The sequence below is a fragment of the Ahaetulla prasina genome, chromosome 3 (assembly GCF_028640845.1).
Source record: "Ahaetulla prasina isolate Xishuangbanna chromosome 3, ASM2864084v1, whole genome shotgun sequence".
Classification (NCBI taxonomy): Eukaryota; Metazoa; Chordata; class Lepidosauria; order Squamata; family Colubridae; genus Ahaetulla; species Ahaetulla prasina.
In genome coordinates, this window is record NC_080541.1 from 2,473,566 (window position 1) to 2,489,334 (window position 15,769).

The following is a 15,769-nucleotide window of genomic DNA, read 5'->3' on the forward strand; positions in this document are numbered from 1 at the left end:
AAGGCAGGAAATAAATAAGCAAATATAAGAACCAGGACGTTGTTCTGCAAACGAAGGCCTTCCAAACAGACCAGTCTAGGGGCTGGGGTTTATGGAAACTGGTGTCCCACTATCCAGAGGGCACAAGGGTGGAGCTAGCCTGCCCTTAACCCTGCTTGCTTGTTTACGTTTCCAGCTAAAAGCCCACCATTTCCCTATTGCAGATAAAATCATAACTAATTTTATTTTTATTTTTTATTTTAAAAAAGAAGGGGTTCTACTGGCAAACCCCACAAATCTACGGTGCTTCTGCTGAAGCTCAACCCGCCTCCCCCAGGGATATAAAAGCAAGAGAAACAGGGAATTAAAAAAAAATTTAGACTGTGCAAAAATGAATAGATTAACTTTGATAAGTAAAGAAAGAGAAGATTCAGAATATTTTAAGATATGGAATCAATTTTACCATTGGCTGGAAAAGAGATATAGATGAAAAAATTAATAGTTATGTAAGAGAATGGTATAATTAGAATATAGTATTTTTGGAGAAATATAATAGATTAAGCGAGAATGAAGACAGAAGAAACAATAAAAAGACGAAGTCACGGAGAAAACACCGAGATGTCACATGGAAGGAATGACTGATGTGTTAAATGTTTGTTTGTGTATAAAATAAAATACAAATTTTAAAAAAAGGGAGCCACCATTGTAACACACCCAAGAACTTCCTTGGGTAACAAACCTGCCCCAGAAGGCCTTGCTTCTATCACCTTAATAGGACCTTAGTCCATCTTCTAGGACAGAGGTCTCCAACCTTGGTCCCTTTAAGACTTGTGGACTTCAACTTCCAGAGTCCCTCAGCCAGCAAAGCTGGCTGAGGAACTCTGGGAGTTGAAGTCCACAAGTCTTAAAGGGACCAAGGTTGGAGACCTCTGTTCTAGGAAATCTGGGTATACATCCCTCACAGACGATAGAAAAGACTCCGATGGTGTTTTTCTGAACAAGGGCCGTGTTTGCCTGTAGAACGATCCCCAATTTAAATTGCAATTTAAATTGCAATTTAATTGTTTCTCCCCGCCCCGCTCTTTTAATGGAACCAGAAAAAAAGATTCTGCTTCCCAATGAGTCACAACGTGGTTTTCTACATCCAATCAATGCTCCGCTTCTTCCATTTTCCCTACGGCGGTTTACTTGAAGGTAAAGGCAGTGGGTAAAACCCACCATTGGCTGCTCTGTTTTGCCTAACGCTGCCAGCTTCGAACGAGCAATGGACCTGCGTGAAGGCACTAATTTCACGACGTCCCACAACATCCAGGGCTCCCCTTGTACGGATGCTTCTGGAACGCCCCGACTGCACAGTTCAGTTTTATTTCAAATGATCTTAACTGCACACTTTCTTTTTATTCTACTTTTAATGCAAAAAGGAGAAGCAGTTTGGTCTAGTTGTAAAAGCACCAGGCTGATACCAGGAGACGGGGAGTTCTAGTCCCGCTTTAGGCATGAAAGCCGGCTGGGTGACTTTGGGCCAATCACCAGGAAACCATAAATTCCATTTCTGCCTTAGGTATGAAAGGCCACTGGGTGACTTTGGGCCAATCACCAGGAGACTGAGAATTCTAGTCCCATTTTAGCCACAAAATCTGGCTGGGTAACTCTGAGCCAATCACCAGGAGACTGGGAGTTCTAGTCCCACCTTAGCCATAGAAGCCATAGGGTGACTTTGGATCAGGAAACCATAAATTCCATTTCTGCCTTTGGGCCAATCACCAGGAGATGGTGAGTTTTAGTCCCGCTTAGGCATGAAAGCTGGATGGATGACTTTGGGCCAATCACCAGGAGACTGGGAGTTCTAGTCCTGACTTAGGCGTGAAAGCCAGCTGGGTGACTTTGGACCAGTCTCTCTCTCTTTCTCTGCCAACCTACCTCAAAGGGTAGTTGTTGTAGGGAAAATAGGAGGAAAATGTTTTTGCTATCTTTGACTTGTTCCTAAAAGAAATAAAGGCAGGAAATAAATAAGCAAATATAAGAACCAGGACGTTGTTCTGCAAACGAAGGCCTTCCAAACAGACCAGTCTAGGGGCTGGGGTTTATGGAAACTGGTGTCCCACTATCCAGAGGGCACAAGGGTGGAGCTAGCCTGCCCTTAACCCTGCTTGCTTGTTTACGTTTCCAGCTAAAAGCCCACCATTTCCCTATTGCAGATAAAATCATAACTAATTTTATTTTTATTTTTTATTTTAAAAAAGAAGGGGTTCTACTGGCAAACCCCACAAATCTACGGTGCTTCTGCTGAAGCTCAACCCGCCTCCCCCAGGGATATAAAAGCAAGAGAAACAGGGAATTAAAAAAAAATCCCCAGTGGAATAAAGGAAGAGGAGGAGAGAAGAAAGCCGAATCAATAAATCTTAACCTCATTGGAGCTCTTATTAAGTAAATTAATTTAAGTTAATTTAACTCGATCACGACTCCTGATCACAGTGATTTAGCGATGGGGGAAAATTGCATTAGGAAAGGCCACACAGACTAGATAGGAGGAAGGGAGGAAATTAGATCCACTTAGCCATGTGAATTAATAGGGAAATAGCAGGTGTAAATTTCGCCTTATCAAGAGGGGGAAAATTATCTTCATAAATTTGTAGAAACAGCCCCCAAGTCGCCCATCAATCTATTGAAAACAAAAATATTACAAAAGTGCGGTAAAATTAATTTAAAATATACTCCCGTCTACTGTCTCCAGGAAAGTTTGTGGTGGAGCAATTGCAACCTCTCCAGAAAGGGAAAAAGGGGTCAACAAGGAAGGAGCTTCCAGGGCTGGAGAAGGACAACACGTCTTGGAGATGCCTTCATCTTTTGGTCCCCATCCAGCCCTTCTCCGTGCTTCCTATTCCTGTCCTACCAGTCTCTCTATCAAAGGACCAGGACAGGAACCACCTGTCCATTTTTTCAAGGAGGAATTCTCATCACCATGATCATCATCAAGCCCACGGTCATCCTAGCCATCATGATCATCATCAAGAACATGGTCAACATCAGCATCATCAAGATCATGCTCATCATATCCATTACCATGACCATCCTCAAGATCAGGGCTCTCCAAATCCGTCGGACTGAGGAATTCTGGGAGTTGAAGTCCACAAGTTGGAAAACCCTGATCAAAATCACAATCATCACTCTCATCACCGTGATCATTGATCGCCATCAACATCATCACTACTACCATCATTACCGTCCACAGCAGGGGTGAGCACCTATGGCCTCTTGACCACCTTTGAACTTAAACTCCCAGAAGGCTGGCTCAGGAATTCTGGGAGTTAAAAGTCCACAGATGATCAAGGACCCCACCCTGATCTGCACCACAACAAGCCTTCAGCCACATAAATCCATAGGAGTGTGAATTCTCTGAGGGATGGCAAGCTGAAATCTGGTTGAGGTCTACCTGCACTACTATTAATCGTTTCATAGTTCCCATCACCAATCTCTTTCCATTTATGACTGTATGACTATAACTTGTTGCTGGCAATCCTTATGATTTATATTGATATATTGATCATCAGTTGTGTTGTAAATGTTGTACCTTGATGAACGTATCTTTTCTTTTATGTCCACTGAGAGCAGATGCACCAAGACAAATTCCTTGTGTGTCCAATCACACTTGGCCAATAAAAATTATATCTATTCTATTCTATACCAAAAGGGGTAGGGGGAGTTTATGAACACATCGGGTTGACTTTGCAAAGGCTGGCTCTAGAAGGCGTCCCATCTCCAGCTCCTTGGACACCAAGCCCAACCCGGAAGGAGGCAGATGGTCCAGCTGCGTGACATCAGATGAGGCAACTGGAGAGCAGAAGGCTACGTCTCGTTTGGCAGCTCTGCTTGGGCTTCCAACATCTCAGGAGGCCAGGAGAAAGCTCCAGTGAGATGGAGAAGCAAAAGGCCACCTACACGTATTGGAATCAGAGGCCCTGGAGGAGTCCTGGGCATAATTTTGGGCAGAAGGCAAAATAAGAGGCCTCGGGACTATATTTGAAGGCTCTCCAAATACGATGACATTATAAATGCAGACAGTCCTCAATTTACAACCATTCATTTAGTGGCCATTCGAAGCTACGATGACACTGGTGACTTATGACCATTTTTTCACACTTACGTCCAATGCAGCATCGATGTGGTCACATGATCAAAATTCAGAGGCTCGGCAACTGGCTCATATTTATGACAGTTGCAAAGTCCAGGGAGGGGGCGGTGTCACGTGATCCCCTTTTGCGACCGTCTGACAAGCAAAGTCAACGGGAAAGCCGGATTCACCGAACAACCGTATGACTCACTTAACCAACGTCGTGATCTGCTTAACAACTGTGGAAAATGGTTGTAAAATGCGGCCAAACTCATTTAACAACTGTCTCACTTAGCAATAGAAATGTTGGTCGTAAGTCGAGAACTACCAATAAACTGGTGTCAAGGATTCCAGAGGCCAACTTAACACGTTTGGCAAGGAGGGTCGAAAAACCAGGGCAAAACACACTTAAGAAATGTCTCGCTGAACAACAGGAACGTTGGGCTTGATTGCGGTCGTAAGTCGAGGACTGCCTGTAAATGCACCGTTGTAAGCCGAGCGTTGCCAGAGAGCGGAATTGCAGCTGGTTCTCTCCAGCCAAATTGACACACGTTTTACAATAATTCCAAATTATCAAGGGTCCTTGAGTGGCTCAGACTGCTAAGACAGTCTGTTATTAACAGCAGCTGCCTGCAGTTACTGCAGGTTCAAGTCCCACCAGGCCCAAGGTTGACTCAGCCTTCCATCCTTTATAAGGTAGGTAAAATGAGGACCCAGATTGTTGGGGGCAATAAGTTTACTTTGTATATAATATACAAATAGGATGAAGACTATTGCTTAACACAGTATAAGCCGCCCTGAGTCTTCGGAGAAGGGCGGGGTATAAATGTAAATAAATAAATAAATAATAATTTTCCTAAACCCCTCGCCTGGCCGACTCCTCTCTTCCTGGATACAAAATTCATAAATGAAAGCTAGGCATCCCCAGGTGTGAGAAGCGGGGCAACCTTTCCTTTGGACCAACTTTGGCTATTTTTAGGAGAGGGATCATCCATTGTTTTGAGGAAGGGTGTCGTAACTATTAATCGTTTCATAGTTCCCATCACCAATCTCTTTCCACTTATGACTGTATGACTATAACTTGTTGCTGGCAATCCTTATGATTTATATTGATATATTGATCATCAGTTGTGTTGTAAATGTTGTACCTTGATGAACGTATCTTTTCTTTTATGTACACTGAGAGCAGATGCACCAAGACAAATTCCTTGTGTGTCCAATCACACTTGGCCAATAAAATTCTATTCTATTCTATTCTATTCTATTCTAAATGGGCGAGACTTCCATTGTAAACGCCTGGAATAGCAATTGTTTTGACACCCTCAAATGCTTCTAAATTGCCGGTGACAGAAGTTCCCAGAGAAAGCATCTGCTTCTTAATTTTTAAACTGTTTTCAAACAGGAACAAATACTGAACGATCAGCTCTTTTTTTTTTTTAACCCCCTTCCCCTCCCCACCCAAAAAAAAAAAAAAGGAGTATCAGCGTTTCCTTTTATTTTACCCGGTAATTGAAGAAGTTTATTCTGATTTTTTTTTAAAAAAAATCATTTTCCCACTTTTCAAGCCAGCTGCCAGCCTTGTTTGTAGAATTTTATAATATATTCAGTCACCTTAAACTAATTACTGGCAAACGGCTATTGATCATCCATGGTGGGTTGGTGGGTTTGTGTGTGTGTGTTGTGTGTGTGTGTGTGTTTCTAATGAACTAAGAGTTGAAAATATCCTTCCTCAAACCTCAGGGCTTATCAGAAGAGGGTGGAGACCACAACCCGGGTTAGCCGCAAGCCGCCATGATCCATAAGCCGCCAGGATAAGATGGAGACCACCTTGGGAAGGTTCTGGGAAAGAGGCCATGGCTCAGGTTGAAAATGGGGACGGGGCCCTGATTAAAACACAAGTGCTGGTAGTTCTTGAGTTACGACCGTCATGGAGCCTGCCGTCACAGTCGTAACACACGACGGTCATGAACCCGACCTGATTTTTTTGCCACCTTCTTGGAACTGCTGAAAGGATTGGGTTCTTACACTGGAGATAGATGACACAAGACTCCACACCCATTTGCGGCACTCAGGTGACCCTGAGGACACAGCTAAACCTCCAGGTGGCCTCAATGACTCTCTAAAACAGGAGTCTCCAACCTTGGTCCCTTTAAGACTTGTGGACTTCAACTCAAAGCAAAGCTGGCTGAGGAACTCTGGGAGTTGAAGTCCACAAGTCTTAAAGGGACCAAGGTTGGAGTCCCCTGCTCTAAAAAGGTAAAAGTTTCCCTCGCACATACGTGCCAGTCGTTCCTGACTCTAGGGGGCGGTGCTCATCTCCGTTTCAAAGCCGAAGAGCCAGCGCTGTCTGAAGACGTCTCTGTGGTCATGTGGCCGGCATGACTCAATGCCAAGGGCGCATGGAACGCTGTTACCTTCCCACCAAAGGTGGTCCCTATCTTTTCTACTTGCATTTTTTACCTGCTTTCGAAACTGCTAGGTTGGCAGAAGCTGGGACTAGTAACGGGAGCTCACCCCGTTACACGGCAGCACTAGGGATTCGAACCGCCGAACTGCCGACCTTTCGATCAACAAGCTCAGCTGTCTTAGCACCTGCTCTAAAAGGATGCAAAGGACCAGCTCTCTGCAAGGGGTATCAATCCTTCCATTCCCCACCATCCAGTCAGAGCTGAAGAAGCTTCTTGGATGAGAAGCAAAATATCTTCAAAGAAAAACCAGAAAGTCCAGTTGCCTCCGGAAAAAGCCCTTTTGGGACAACCGTGACCTGGATGACGGAGAATCTCTACAGACTTTTAGCTATGCAATTTGGGATGGACACCCATCAGATGGTGCGGGAGGAGGAACGGATTTCCAGTAAACGGTTTGTGCTTCTGTTTGAGATGCAAACAACCCAGACTCATCCCCAAAAGCCTGGGGACACAGGGCAGAAACTAAGCATCCTGTAGCCAAGAAGGATCCACACTCATTTGCACCACTTGGGTGACACTCAGCTCACAGATAGAACTCCAAGTGGCCTCAACGACCCTCTAGAAGATGCAAACAACCAGCTGCCTGCAAGGAGTATCGATCCTTCTATTCCCCACCGTCCAGTCAGAGCTGAAGAAGCTCCTTGGATGAGAAGTGAAATGTCTTCAAGGGAAAACCAGAAAGTCCAGTTTGGGAGAGCTGCCTTGACAGCAGTGGGAATTCCTGGGCTCAAGGGCCTTCTCTGTAGGAGCACCCACTCTCTGGAACGAACTTCCCCCTGGTTTGCGTCAACTACCTGACCTTCGGACCTTTCGCCGTGAATTGAAAACGTATTTATTTATTCAAGCGGGACTGGCCTAAATTTTTTAAACTTTTTAAATTTTAAATAATTTTAATTGGGGTATTTTTATGAATTTTACGGGTTAAAATTGATGGGTTTTAAATTTTCGGCCATTTATAGAATATGTTATTTTAAGTCTCTGTTTTAATTTGTATATAGTATTGTTCTTATAATCTGGCTGTACACCGCCCTGAGTCCTTCGGGAGAAGGGCGGTATAAAAATCTAAATAATAAATAAAATAATAAATAAATAAATCAAGTCGTGGGCTGCCTGGATACGTTGTATGACTTTTCTTGGCGAGAGGAAGGGAGGACATTTCCCGTCTAACGACAGGTCTCTCGTGTCGCCCCCTCCCCCCGAGAAAGCTTCCCGTTCTGCTATGAATGAAGAGCAACCCTCACCTGGACGATGAAAGCCTCCTGGCCTTCCAGCCGTGAGCTGGGCTGGCACTGGAGGCTGCAGGGGTCACGGGAGGTCCTGCCAACTTCTTCACCAGCCTGTAGCGAGTATTGACCACTCGGTGGGCCGCTGGGCTGGTGACCAGGACGAAGCTGGGACCTGTGGAGGAAAAAGACACGGCTTGAAAAATCGTAGTGGCACAAGAAGGGGGACCATCGTAGTTTCTTTATTCAGTACCTGGCTGCTCTTTGGAGAACCCGAGAGCCTGGTTTGGGGAATTCTGGGAGTTGAACTTTACACAATTTAACATTGCAAAGGTTGAGAAATAGCCAGAAAGCCACTCTTACGGCCTCTGGCCCTTTCTGCCTCAAGGTTACCTAAAACGCCAGAAACTTGTTTAATTTCTCAAATATAAGTGTTACTTTGCTTCTACATCTCTCCAAAGCTCCAAAGATTCCTTTACTTGGTTTTTTTTATAAGCTTAACATCACATCTGACCAAAACAGTAACGCACCTGCCCAACTCGGTCGCGTCATCAGTGCTGGAAGGTGCAAACCCCACTCCCTTCTAGAACTGATGAAATGAGAGGGAGGGAGGGAGGGAGGGAGGGAGGGAGGGAGGGAGGGAGGGAGGAAGGAAGGAAGGAAGGAAGGAAGGAAGGAAGGAAGGAAGGAAGGAAGGAAGGGGAAGATCATTCACGATGCTACCTAGTTGGGTAACAAAACCACTCCAAGGAAATAACCCAGGTCACAGAGCTCTAAGGACTCCAGAGGCCTCCTCCTCCTCCCTGCAAACCTCCCTTCCTTCTAGCACTGATGATGTAACTTAGTTCGGTCATGAAACGTCTGCAAACAAACCACCAAGCTCAGAGAGCACCAAGGGCCCTACAATTCTCGTCCTCCTTCTCCCCATCTCTTTTTCATCTTCCTCCCTTTCTCTACCCCCCTCCTCCTCCCTGCAAACCTCTCTCCCTTCTAGCACTGATAATGTCACCTAGTAGGGCCGTGAAAGGCCTGCAAGAAAACCACCCAGCCCAGAGAGCGCCCAGGACCCTGAAGTTCAACCCTGAGCCACAAGGAGACTTTGGCCCAGGGGCGATAGAGGGATAGGGGGCTGGGCACGGACACGGATTCCCCCTGACCCCCTAGGAACTGCGTGTAGGGAGGGAGGCTGGGTGGAGGTTGGTGAACTCAATGAGGAAAGGCCTTTGGGAGGCTTTTTAATGAACTCCTTCAGGAGGCCTGGCGGAACAGGGACTTGCCGGCATTTGCCGGATGAGACGCTCAGCGGAGGGGACGGTGCCAGGGCGTGAAACTGGGCTGTCTGGGGAATCAGGCACCACGTGTGCCAGCGAGAGACCGAAAGAGAACACGCCATTGGCGATCCGCCTCTTCCTGCCTCACGAGGGCAGCGTAACAGAGAAGAAAAGGAAGGAAAAGAAACACACAGGACAAAATGCAGCTTGACTCACTTCTCTGAGTCATCCGTGATAAGAGATTCAGTTCTGCAGGGAGTTTCCTGGGGCATCTCTACCCCTAGAAGCTCCCTCATCCTAGCTGATGGAGGATGGGGAAGGTGACCAATTGGGCTACCACTTCGGCCACCCAGATGGCAGCAGCTAGGACAACAGAGGTAGTCCTCGACTTATGGCCACAAGCGGTTCCAAATCAGTGCTGCTAGGCACAGTGAGTTCTGTCTCATTTTATGACGTTCCCACTTGTTAACTAAATCACTGCAGCTGTTAAGTTAGGAAGGTGGTTGTTAAGTGAATCAAGCTTCCCCATGGACTTTGCTTGTCAGAAGGCTGTAAAAGGTCCACCGCAACCGTCGTAAATATGAACCAGTGGCCAAGAGTCAAAACTTTGATCATGTGACTATGGGGATGCTGCAACGGTCATAAGTGTGAAAAACGGCCAAAAGCCGCTTTTTCAGTGCCTTTGTATCCTTGAACAGTCACTAAGCAAACTGTTGTAAGCCGAGGACTAGCAATATTGCTGTTTTGCATTGGCTGAATGTTCTAGATCCATGATGGCGAACCTATGGCATGCGTGCCACAGGTGGCACACGTAGCCATACCAGTGGGCACGCGAGCTCAGCTCCGGGCCTTCTAGGCCCACCAGAAGTAGGGAAACAGGCTGTTTCCTGCCTCCAAAGGGCCTGGGTGGTGGTGGGGAAGGCCCGTTTTTCTCTCTCACCTGGCTCTAGAGCCTCTCTAGGAGTCTGGGGAGGGAGAAAACTGCCTTTCCCAATCCCCCGGAGGCCAGATACGGCCCGTTTACCAACTTCCGGTTGGACAAGAAGGGACGCCTGTCTAGGAGTCTCTGGAGGCTGGGGACAGCAAAAAGGTCACTTCCTGTCCAACCGGAAGTTGGTAAACGGGCCGTTTCTGGCTTCCGGAAGGCCTCCAGGAGGGATGGGGAAGGACGTTTTAACCCTCCCCCGACTCATAGAGAGGCTCTGGAGTCAGGTGAGAGAAACACAGGCCTACTGGGCCATCACGTGCCAGGAACAGGGGTGGGGTTGCGTGCGCATGCATGGGGGGGGGGCACATAGAATTATAGGTGTGGGCACACAGGCGCGCAACCCCACCCCCACCCTCCGCCTCCTGATACGCGATGGCAAAAAGGTTAGCCATCACTGTTCTAGATCCTTTCTCCGGTCCTTGTGGAAGCTTTGAGAGGCTTTGGATGCGTTCCACATCCATGTAGAAAGATCACCTTTTTCAGAGAGGTCTCTGGGCTCCCAAACAGATTTATGCATTTAATCATTTAATAACAATATTTTCCAAGGTGATACAAATGCCGTTTTTTTCCCTCCCCACTGAAGGCTCCTTGCAATTAACGGCTAAATTGTTGGATTCTCTTCCTTTCTGGTCTGGTTAGCCGGTCATTTTTTTTTTCCCCTCCAACAGCTTTAAGGGATGCATCTAATTGCCCGACTTTTATAACATACAGCTTATAACTGCCCAGATAATTAAAGCTGACGTGCCATGCTGAGACTTCAGTCTGCCGGTTTTAGCGCGAAAGATGACTCCCCCTCACCTGAAATTATTGCAAGGTGGAAAAGTGGGGGGAAAAAGAATGCCTTATATGTCTTCTTCTTTTTCCCCCTGAATTTCTTCTCCCAGCCTCCGTGAAGGCAAGTTGAAGATTCCCTGTTGGCTACGTTGGACCATTTCAAAGGGCACAAAATAAGGGGAAATCTATCAGGGGTGGCACCACAGGAAGTTAAGAGAAGAACTGAGTTGGAAGGGACCTTCGAGGTCTTCTAGTCTGACCCACTGCTCAAGCAGGAGCGTCCATCCTTGGGGACTTTGCGACTTGTGGACTTCAACTCCCAGAAAGAAGCTGGCTGAGGAATTCTGGGAGTTGAAGTTCACAAGTCTTAAAGTGGTCACGGTTGGAGACCCCCGATCCAGACAACGGCCTGGAAACAGGGGTTAAAGCGAGAGAAAACAAGTGGACTAGCTTCTCTATTTGTCCAAACAATATTCCATGTGGCAGCCCTCACTTCAGGGCCTGGGCCATCCCTTCGGATCTATTTCAACATCACCCTCCGCCAAGCCCTTCGTTCCCCCAAAGGGTTTTTGATCAGGTGCATGACTCACAAAAAACATTTTGTCTCACAACACAACACAACACAGGTCCTGCCCTTCGGCTTTGCCATCTCAGGTTTCCTTGCAGCCTCTGCGGCTCTCCAAGGAACTGCGGGGTTTAAAAGACTCAGCCTGCTTTACCTGGATGGACTTTAAAAGCCCACTTAATATGTCTGTCTGTCTTTATCTATCTATCTATCTATCTATCTATCTATCTATCTATCTATCTATCTATCTATCTATCTATCATCTATCTACCCACTCACCCACCCATCCATTCATCTGATCTATTGATCTATCAATCTATCATTACCTATCTTTCTATCATCCGTCTATCTGTCTGTCTGTCTGTCTGTCTGTCTGTCTGTCTATAGATAGATAAATACCTACAAATATCTAATATTTATATCTATCCTATCTATATATGTAATCTATCCTTCTATCTAGGAGGGAAGGGGGAAGGGAGGAGGGGAGAGAGAGTGTGTCTATAGATAATCTATTCTCTATCTATCTATATAGATATATAGATACCTATAGATATCTAATATTTATATCTATGATATCTATATATGTAATCTATCTTTCTATCTATCACTCTATGGAGAGAGAGGGGGAAGGGATGGGGGAGGGAGGGAGAGAGGGAGGGAGAGAGAGAGAGACTATAGATATCTACATCTATTCTCTATCTACCTATTTACCTATCATATCTATTGTGTCTATCGTATCCATCCAATCTATCTATAAAGGACAGATACAGCTAACACACCAAAGCATTTCCAGTGTTGGAGCATTCACAACATCTGGAGGCAAGTTGTTAAGGGAGCTTTTACTCCATGTTACAACTCTTTTGACCAGAGTTGTTAAGTGAAACCCTGCAGAGGTTAAGTCAGCAACGCAGCTTTTAAGAGAATCTGGCTTCCCAGTTGATTTTTAGTTTGGTGACCGTTCAAAGTCACCAGAGGGCTGACAAAAGTGACCTTCGGCCGTTCTTCACACCACCTGCAACCTGCACATGGCCATGTGATCAAAATTCGGGCGCTTGTTCCAATATATGATTTTATTGAGGTGGTGTTGTTTTTTTTTTCAAAATATAAAATACAAAGAAAAAAACAAAAGTAGTAGAAAACAAAAAAGAGGGGGAAAGAAAAGTAAAAAAAAATATAGACAATAAATCCGGGCACTTGTTAAGTGATTCGCTGCAGTTGTTAACTTATTGACATGGTCATTAAGTGAATCTGGCTTCCCTATTGACTTTGCTTGTCAGACGGTTGCAAAAGGCGATGATGACATGAAGCCGGGGCACTGCAACCGACATAAGTACATGCCAGTTTCCAAGTGTCCAAGTTTTGATCACCTGACCACGGGGATGCTACTACGGCTGCAAGTGTGGAAAAAGAGCCTTGGGTCACTTCTTTCAGTGCCGTTGTAACTCCGAATGGCCACTAAACGAACGGCCGCAAGTTGAACACTACCTGTAATGACTCAGAGACTCAATCGGAGCCCCCATCCGCCCTCTCCGTGGCCAGCTGGAGATCCAGCAGGAAGGAGACCTTGCGGGATCCCGCCTAGAAAACCCGCAAACCCCGACTTTTCTTCCGGAGGGCCTGCATCGACCGCGGCCACGGTGCAGCACCTGGCACGGAAGAGCCGTCTGTCGGCGCTCTGATTTCCCTTCTCCCTTCCTGGCTGAGAGCTTTTGTGTAGATAATCATGTTATTTAGATAGGATGTTGGTTTAATTCCCTTCATTACAGGCTCCCGGGGTTGCGATGTTTCTCTCCCCCCCCCCCCTCTCGGCCGTGATGTATTCCCCGTGGCACGTTTCACTCAACTCAAACGCTCTCCGCTTTTATTACGAACAATGCCCCGGCGTCCCCGTTATCAGCCCGGCGCACACCATGTGCCTCCTCGCCCGAGATCCAGAGGTCAGGCCTAATGACTAATCGATCTCATTAGCTTTCCTAATTAAAAACTTTACTACCGCAATGGAAGGCAAACCACAAAGAAACTGCTGGCATCATATCTGAATGGGATATGAGCATCATTTATCAGCCCGAGGCTCGTTCGGGGGCTCGCACGGACCTGGAGAGGCTCGGGCACATTGCTGAGTGTGGGGCTTTTTTGCTCCTGGGGGCGGCCTTTGCGATTCCGGAAGAGCCTGCCCGAGAGGGAAGGCAGAGGGTGGCCTGGCAAAGGCCTGGAAGCCTTGGCGGGGAGTTCGGGAAAGGACCCCGGGGTGGACCTAAAGGGGCGCCATAAAAGCAGACAAGACTCGGCAGGAAGGAAAGGCAGGGAAGAGAAGAGAATGGAGCGCTTCCTGGAAGCTCAAGAAAAGCCCCCTACTGACTCATGACTTTGGGCCCATCACCAGGAGACGGTGAGTTCTAATTCTGCCCTTACCATGAAAGCCAGCTGGGTGACTTTGGGCCAATCATCAGGAGACTGGGAGTTCTACTTCTGCCTTAGGCATGAAAGACAGCTGGGTAATTTTGGGCCCATCACCAGGAGGCGGTGAGTTCTAGTCCTGACTTAGGCGTGAAAGCCAGCTGGGTGACTTTGGACCAGCCCCCCCGCTCTGCCAACCTACCTCACAGGGTAGTAGTTCTGGGGAAAATAGGAGGAAAAAGTATTACATGTTTTTGCAATCTTTGACTTGTACATAAAAATAATAGGCGTGAAAGCTGGATGGGTGACTTTGGGCCAACCACCAGGAGTCTGGGAGTTCTAGTTCTGCCTTAGACATGAAAGAGACTATTGCCTTACACAATGTAAGCCGCCCTGAGTCTTCGGAGAAGGGCGGGTTATAAATTCAAATAAAAAAAAAAAAAGCTGACTGGGTAATTTTGGGTCAATTAGCAGGAGATGGATGGATGGATGGATGGGCGGGAAGAAAGAGAGAGAGGGAGGGAGGGGGGAGAGAGAGAGAAAGAAAGAAAGAAAGAAAGAAAGAAAGAAAGAAAGAAAGAAAGAAAGAAAGAAAGGAAGGAAGGAAGGAAGGAAGGAAGGAAGGAAGGAAGGAAGGAAGGAAGGAAGGAAAAAAGAAAGAAAGAAAGAAAGAAAGAAAGAAAGAAAGAAATTGATGACAGGGATGGATAGATGATAGATTGATGATAGGGATAGATGGATAGATTAGATAGATAGATAGATAGATAGATAGATAGATAGATAGATAGATAGATAGATAGATAGATAGATAGATAGACAGGCAGGCAGGCAGGCAGGCAGGCAGGCAGGCAGGCAGGCAGGCAGGCAGGCAGGCAGGCAGGCAGGCAGGCAGGCAGGCAGGCAGGCAGGCAGGCAGGCAGACAGACAGACAGAGAAAGACAGAGAAAACAAACTGGCTGCTGAACTCTAGTGGACTGATCTCCAGCCTCATCTCCATGTGGAGGGAGGGAGGGAGGGAGGAAGGGAGGGAGGGGAGAGGGACAGAGAGAGGGAGGGAGGGAGCATCTTTTCCAAAAACACTGAGAAGTGTCTCTGGGCGCATTTCTCCGTTCTCCCCGATGACAGGCAGGCCTTGCACAGTCCAGCCAAGCGCATCATCTGGATGCTCCCCAGCTCTTTGGCTGCATTCCCCTCCGCTCCCCTCCCCTCCCCTCCTCCCCACGCTGGCATACCTCATTATCCCCACAGCCACCGAGGAGCCATTCCCAGGCGCAGCAGGTGGAGCTGGCTGGTGGCTCCAAACGTGGCGCTCATTTCCTCTTGGTGGGCTCTTACTCGGATGGCCAAGTCCCTCCTCGGGAGATCCAGCAGCCCCTCCACACACACCCCCACCCCCCATGAGCCCCCAGCCTGAGTCTCCTGGATACAAGAGGAAATACAGAAGAGAATACAGACAGACAGAGTTGGAAGGGACCTCGGAGGGCTTCTAGTCCAACCCCCTGCCCGTTTTATGACCTTTCTTGCCACAGTTGTTAAGTGAATCTGGCTTCCCCTTTGACTTGGCTTGTCGGCACAAACAGTCTAAGAAGAAGCGACGCCTGAAAAATCAAATTCCCAGCGAAACACGCGGGAAATCTTACGATGTTGCTTCCATTTCAGAAGAAGCAGCCCAGACAGCCTATCCAGGAATCGTCCTCCCTTTCATTCTTCCAGGGCATTGCTCTATTTTTAACAGATTTTTCCCGTTTTTACTTTTAAAACGGGCTAATGCGGAAGAAACCGTCGCGATGGTTTCATTTATTAAACGAGTGTCTAGCGCTGTTCGTTTGCGGGTATATCCCAGCGGTAAGCAACACGAAATGCAAAAATGAATTGTTTTGATTCTTTTCATAAGGTTATAATTATTCTTTATTTTATTTTGTTTGCCCGCAGGGCTGGACTGTCTTCCCAATCTTGGGGGCTGATCAAAAGAGGGGCAGGGCGGGTCCCTTCT

The 15,769-nt window shown here is 46.9% G+C and overlaps 1 protein-coding gene across 1 annotated transcript in view; it reads right to left on the bottom strand.

Annotated features, from left to right (window-relative positions):
* Nucleotides 1-15,769, bottom strand: part of ZC3H3 (zinc finger CCCH-type containing 3) — a 229,160-nt gene that overhangs the window by 137,187 nt on the left and 76,204 nt on the right. Inside the window, exon 4 of the mRNA XM_058176624.1 lies at nucleotides 7,800-7,956. Within this exon, the coding sequence (XP_058032607.1) occupies nucleotides 7,800-7,956 (157 nt within the window). The remainder of the gene's footprint in view (nucleotides 1-7,799; nucleotides 7,957-15,769) is intronic.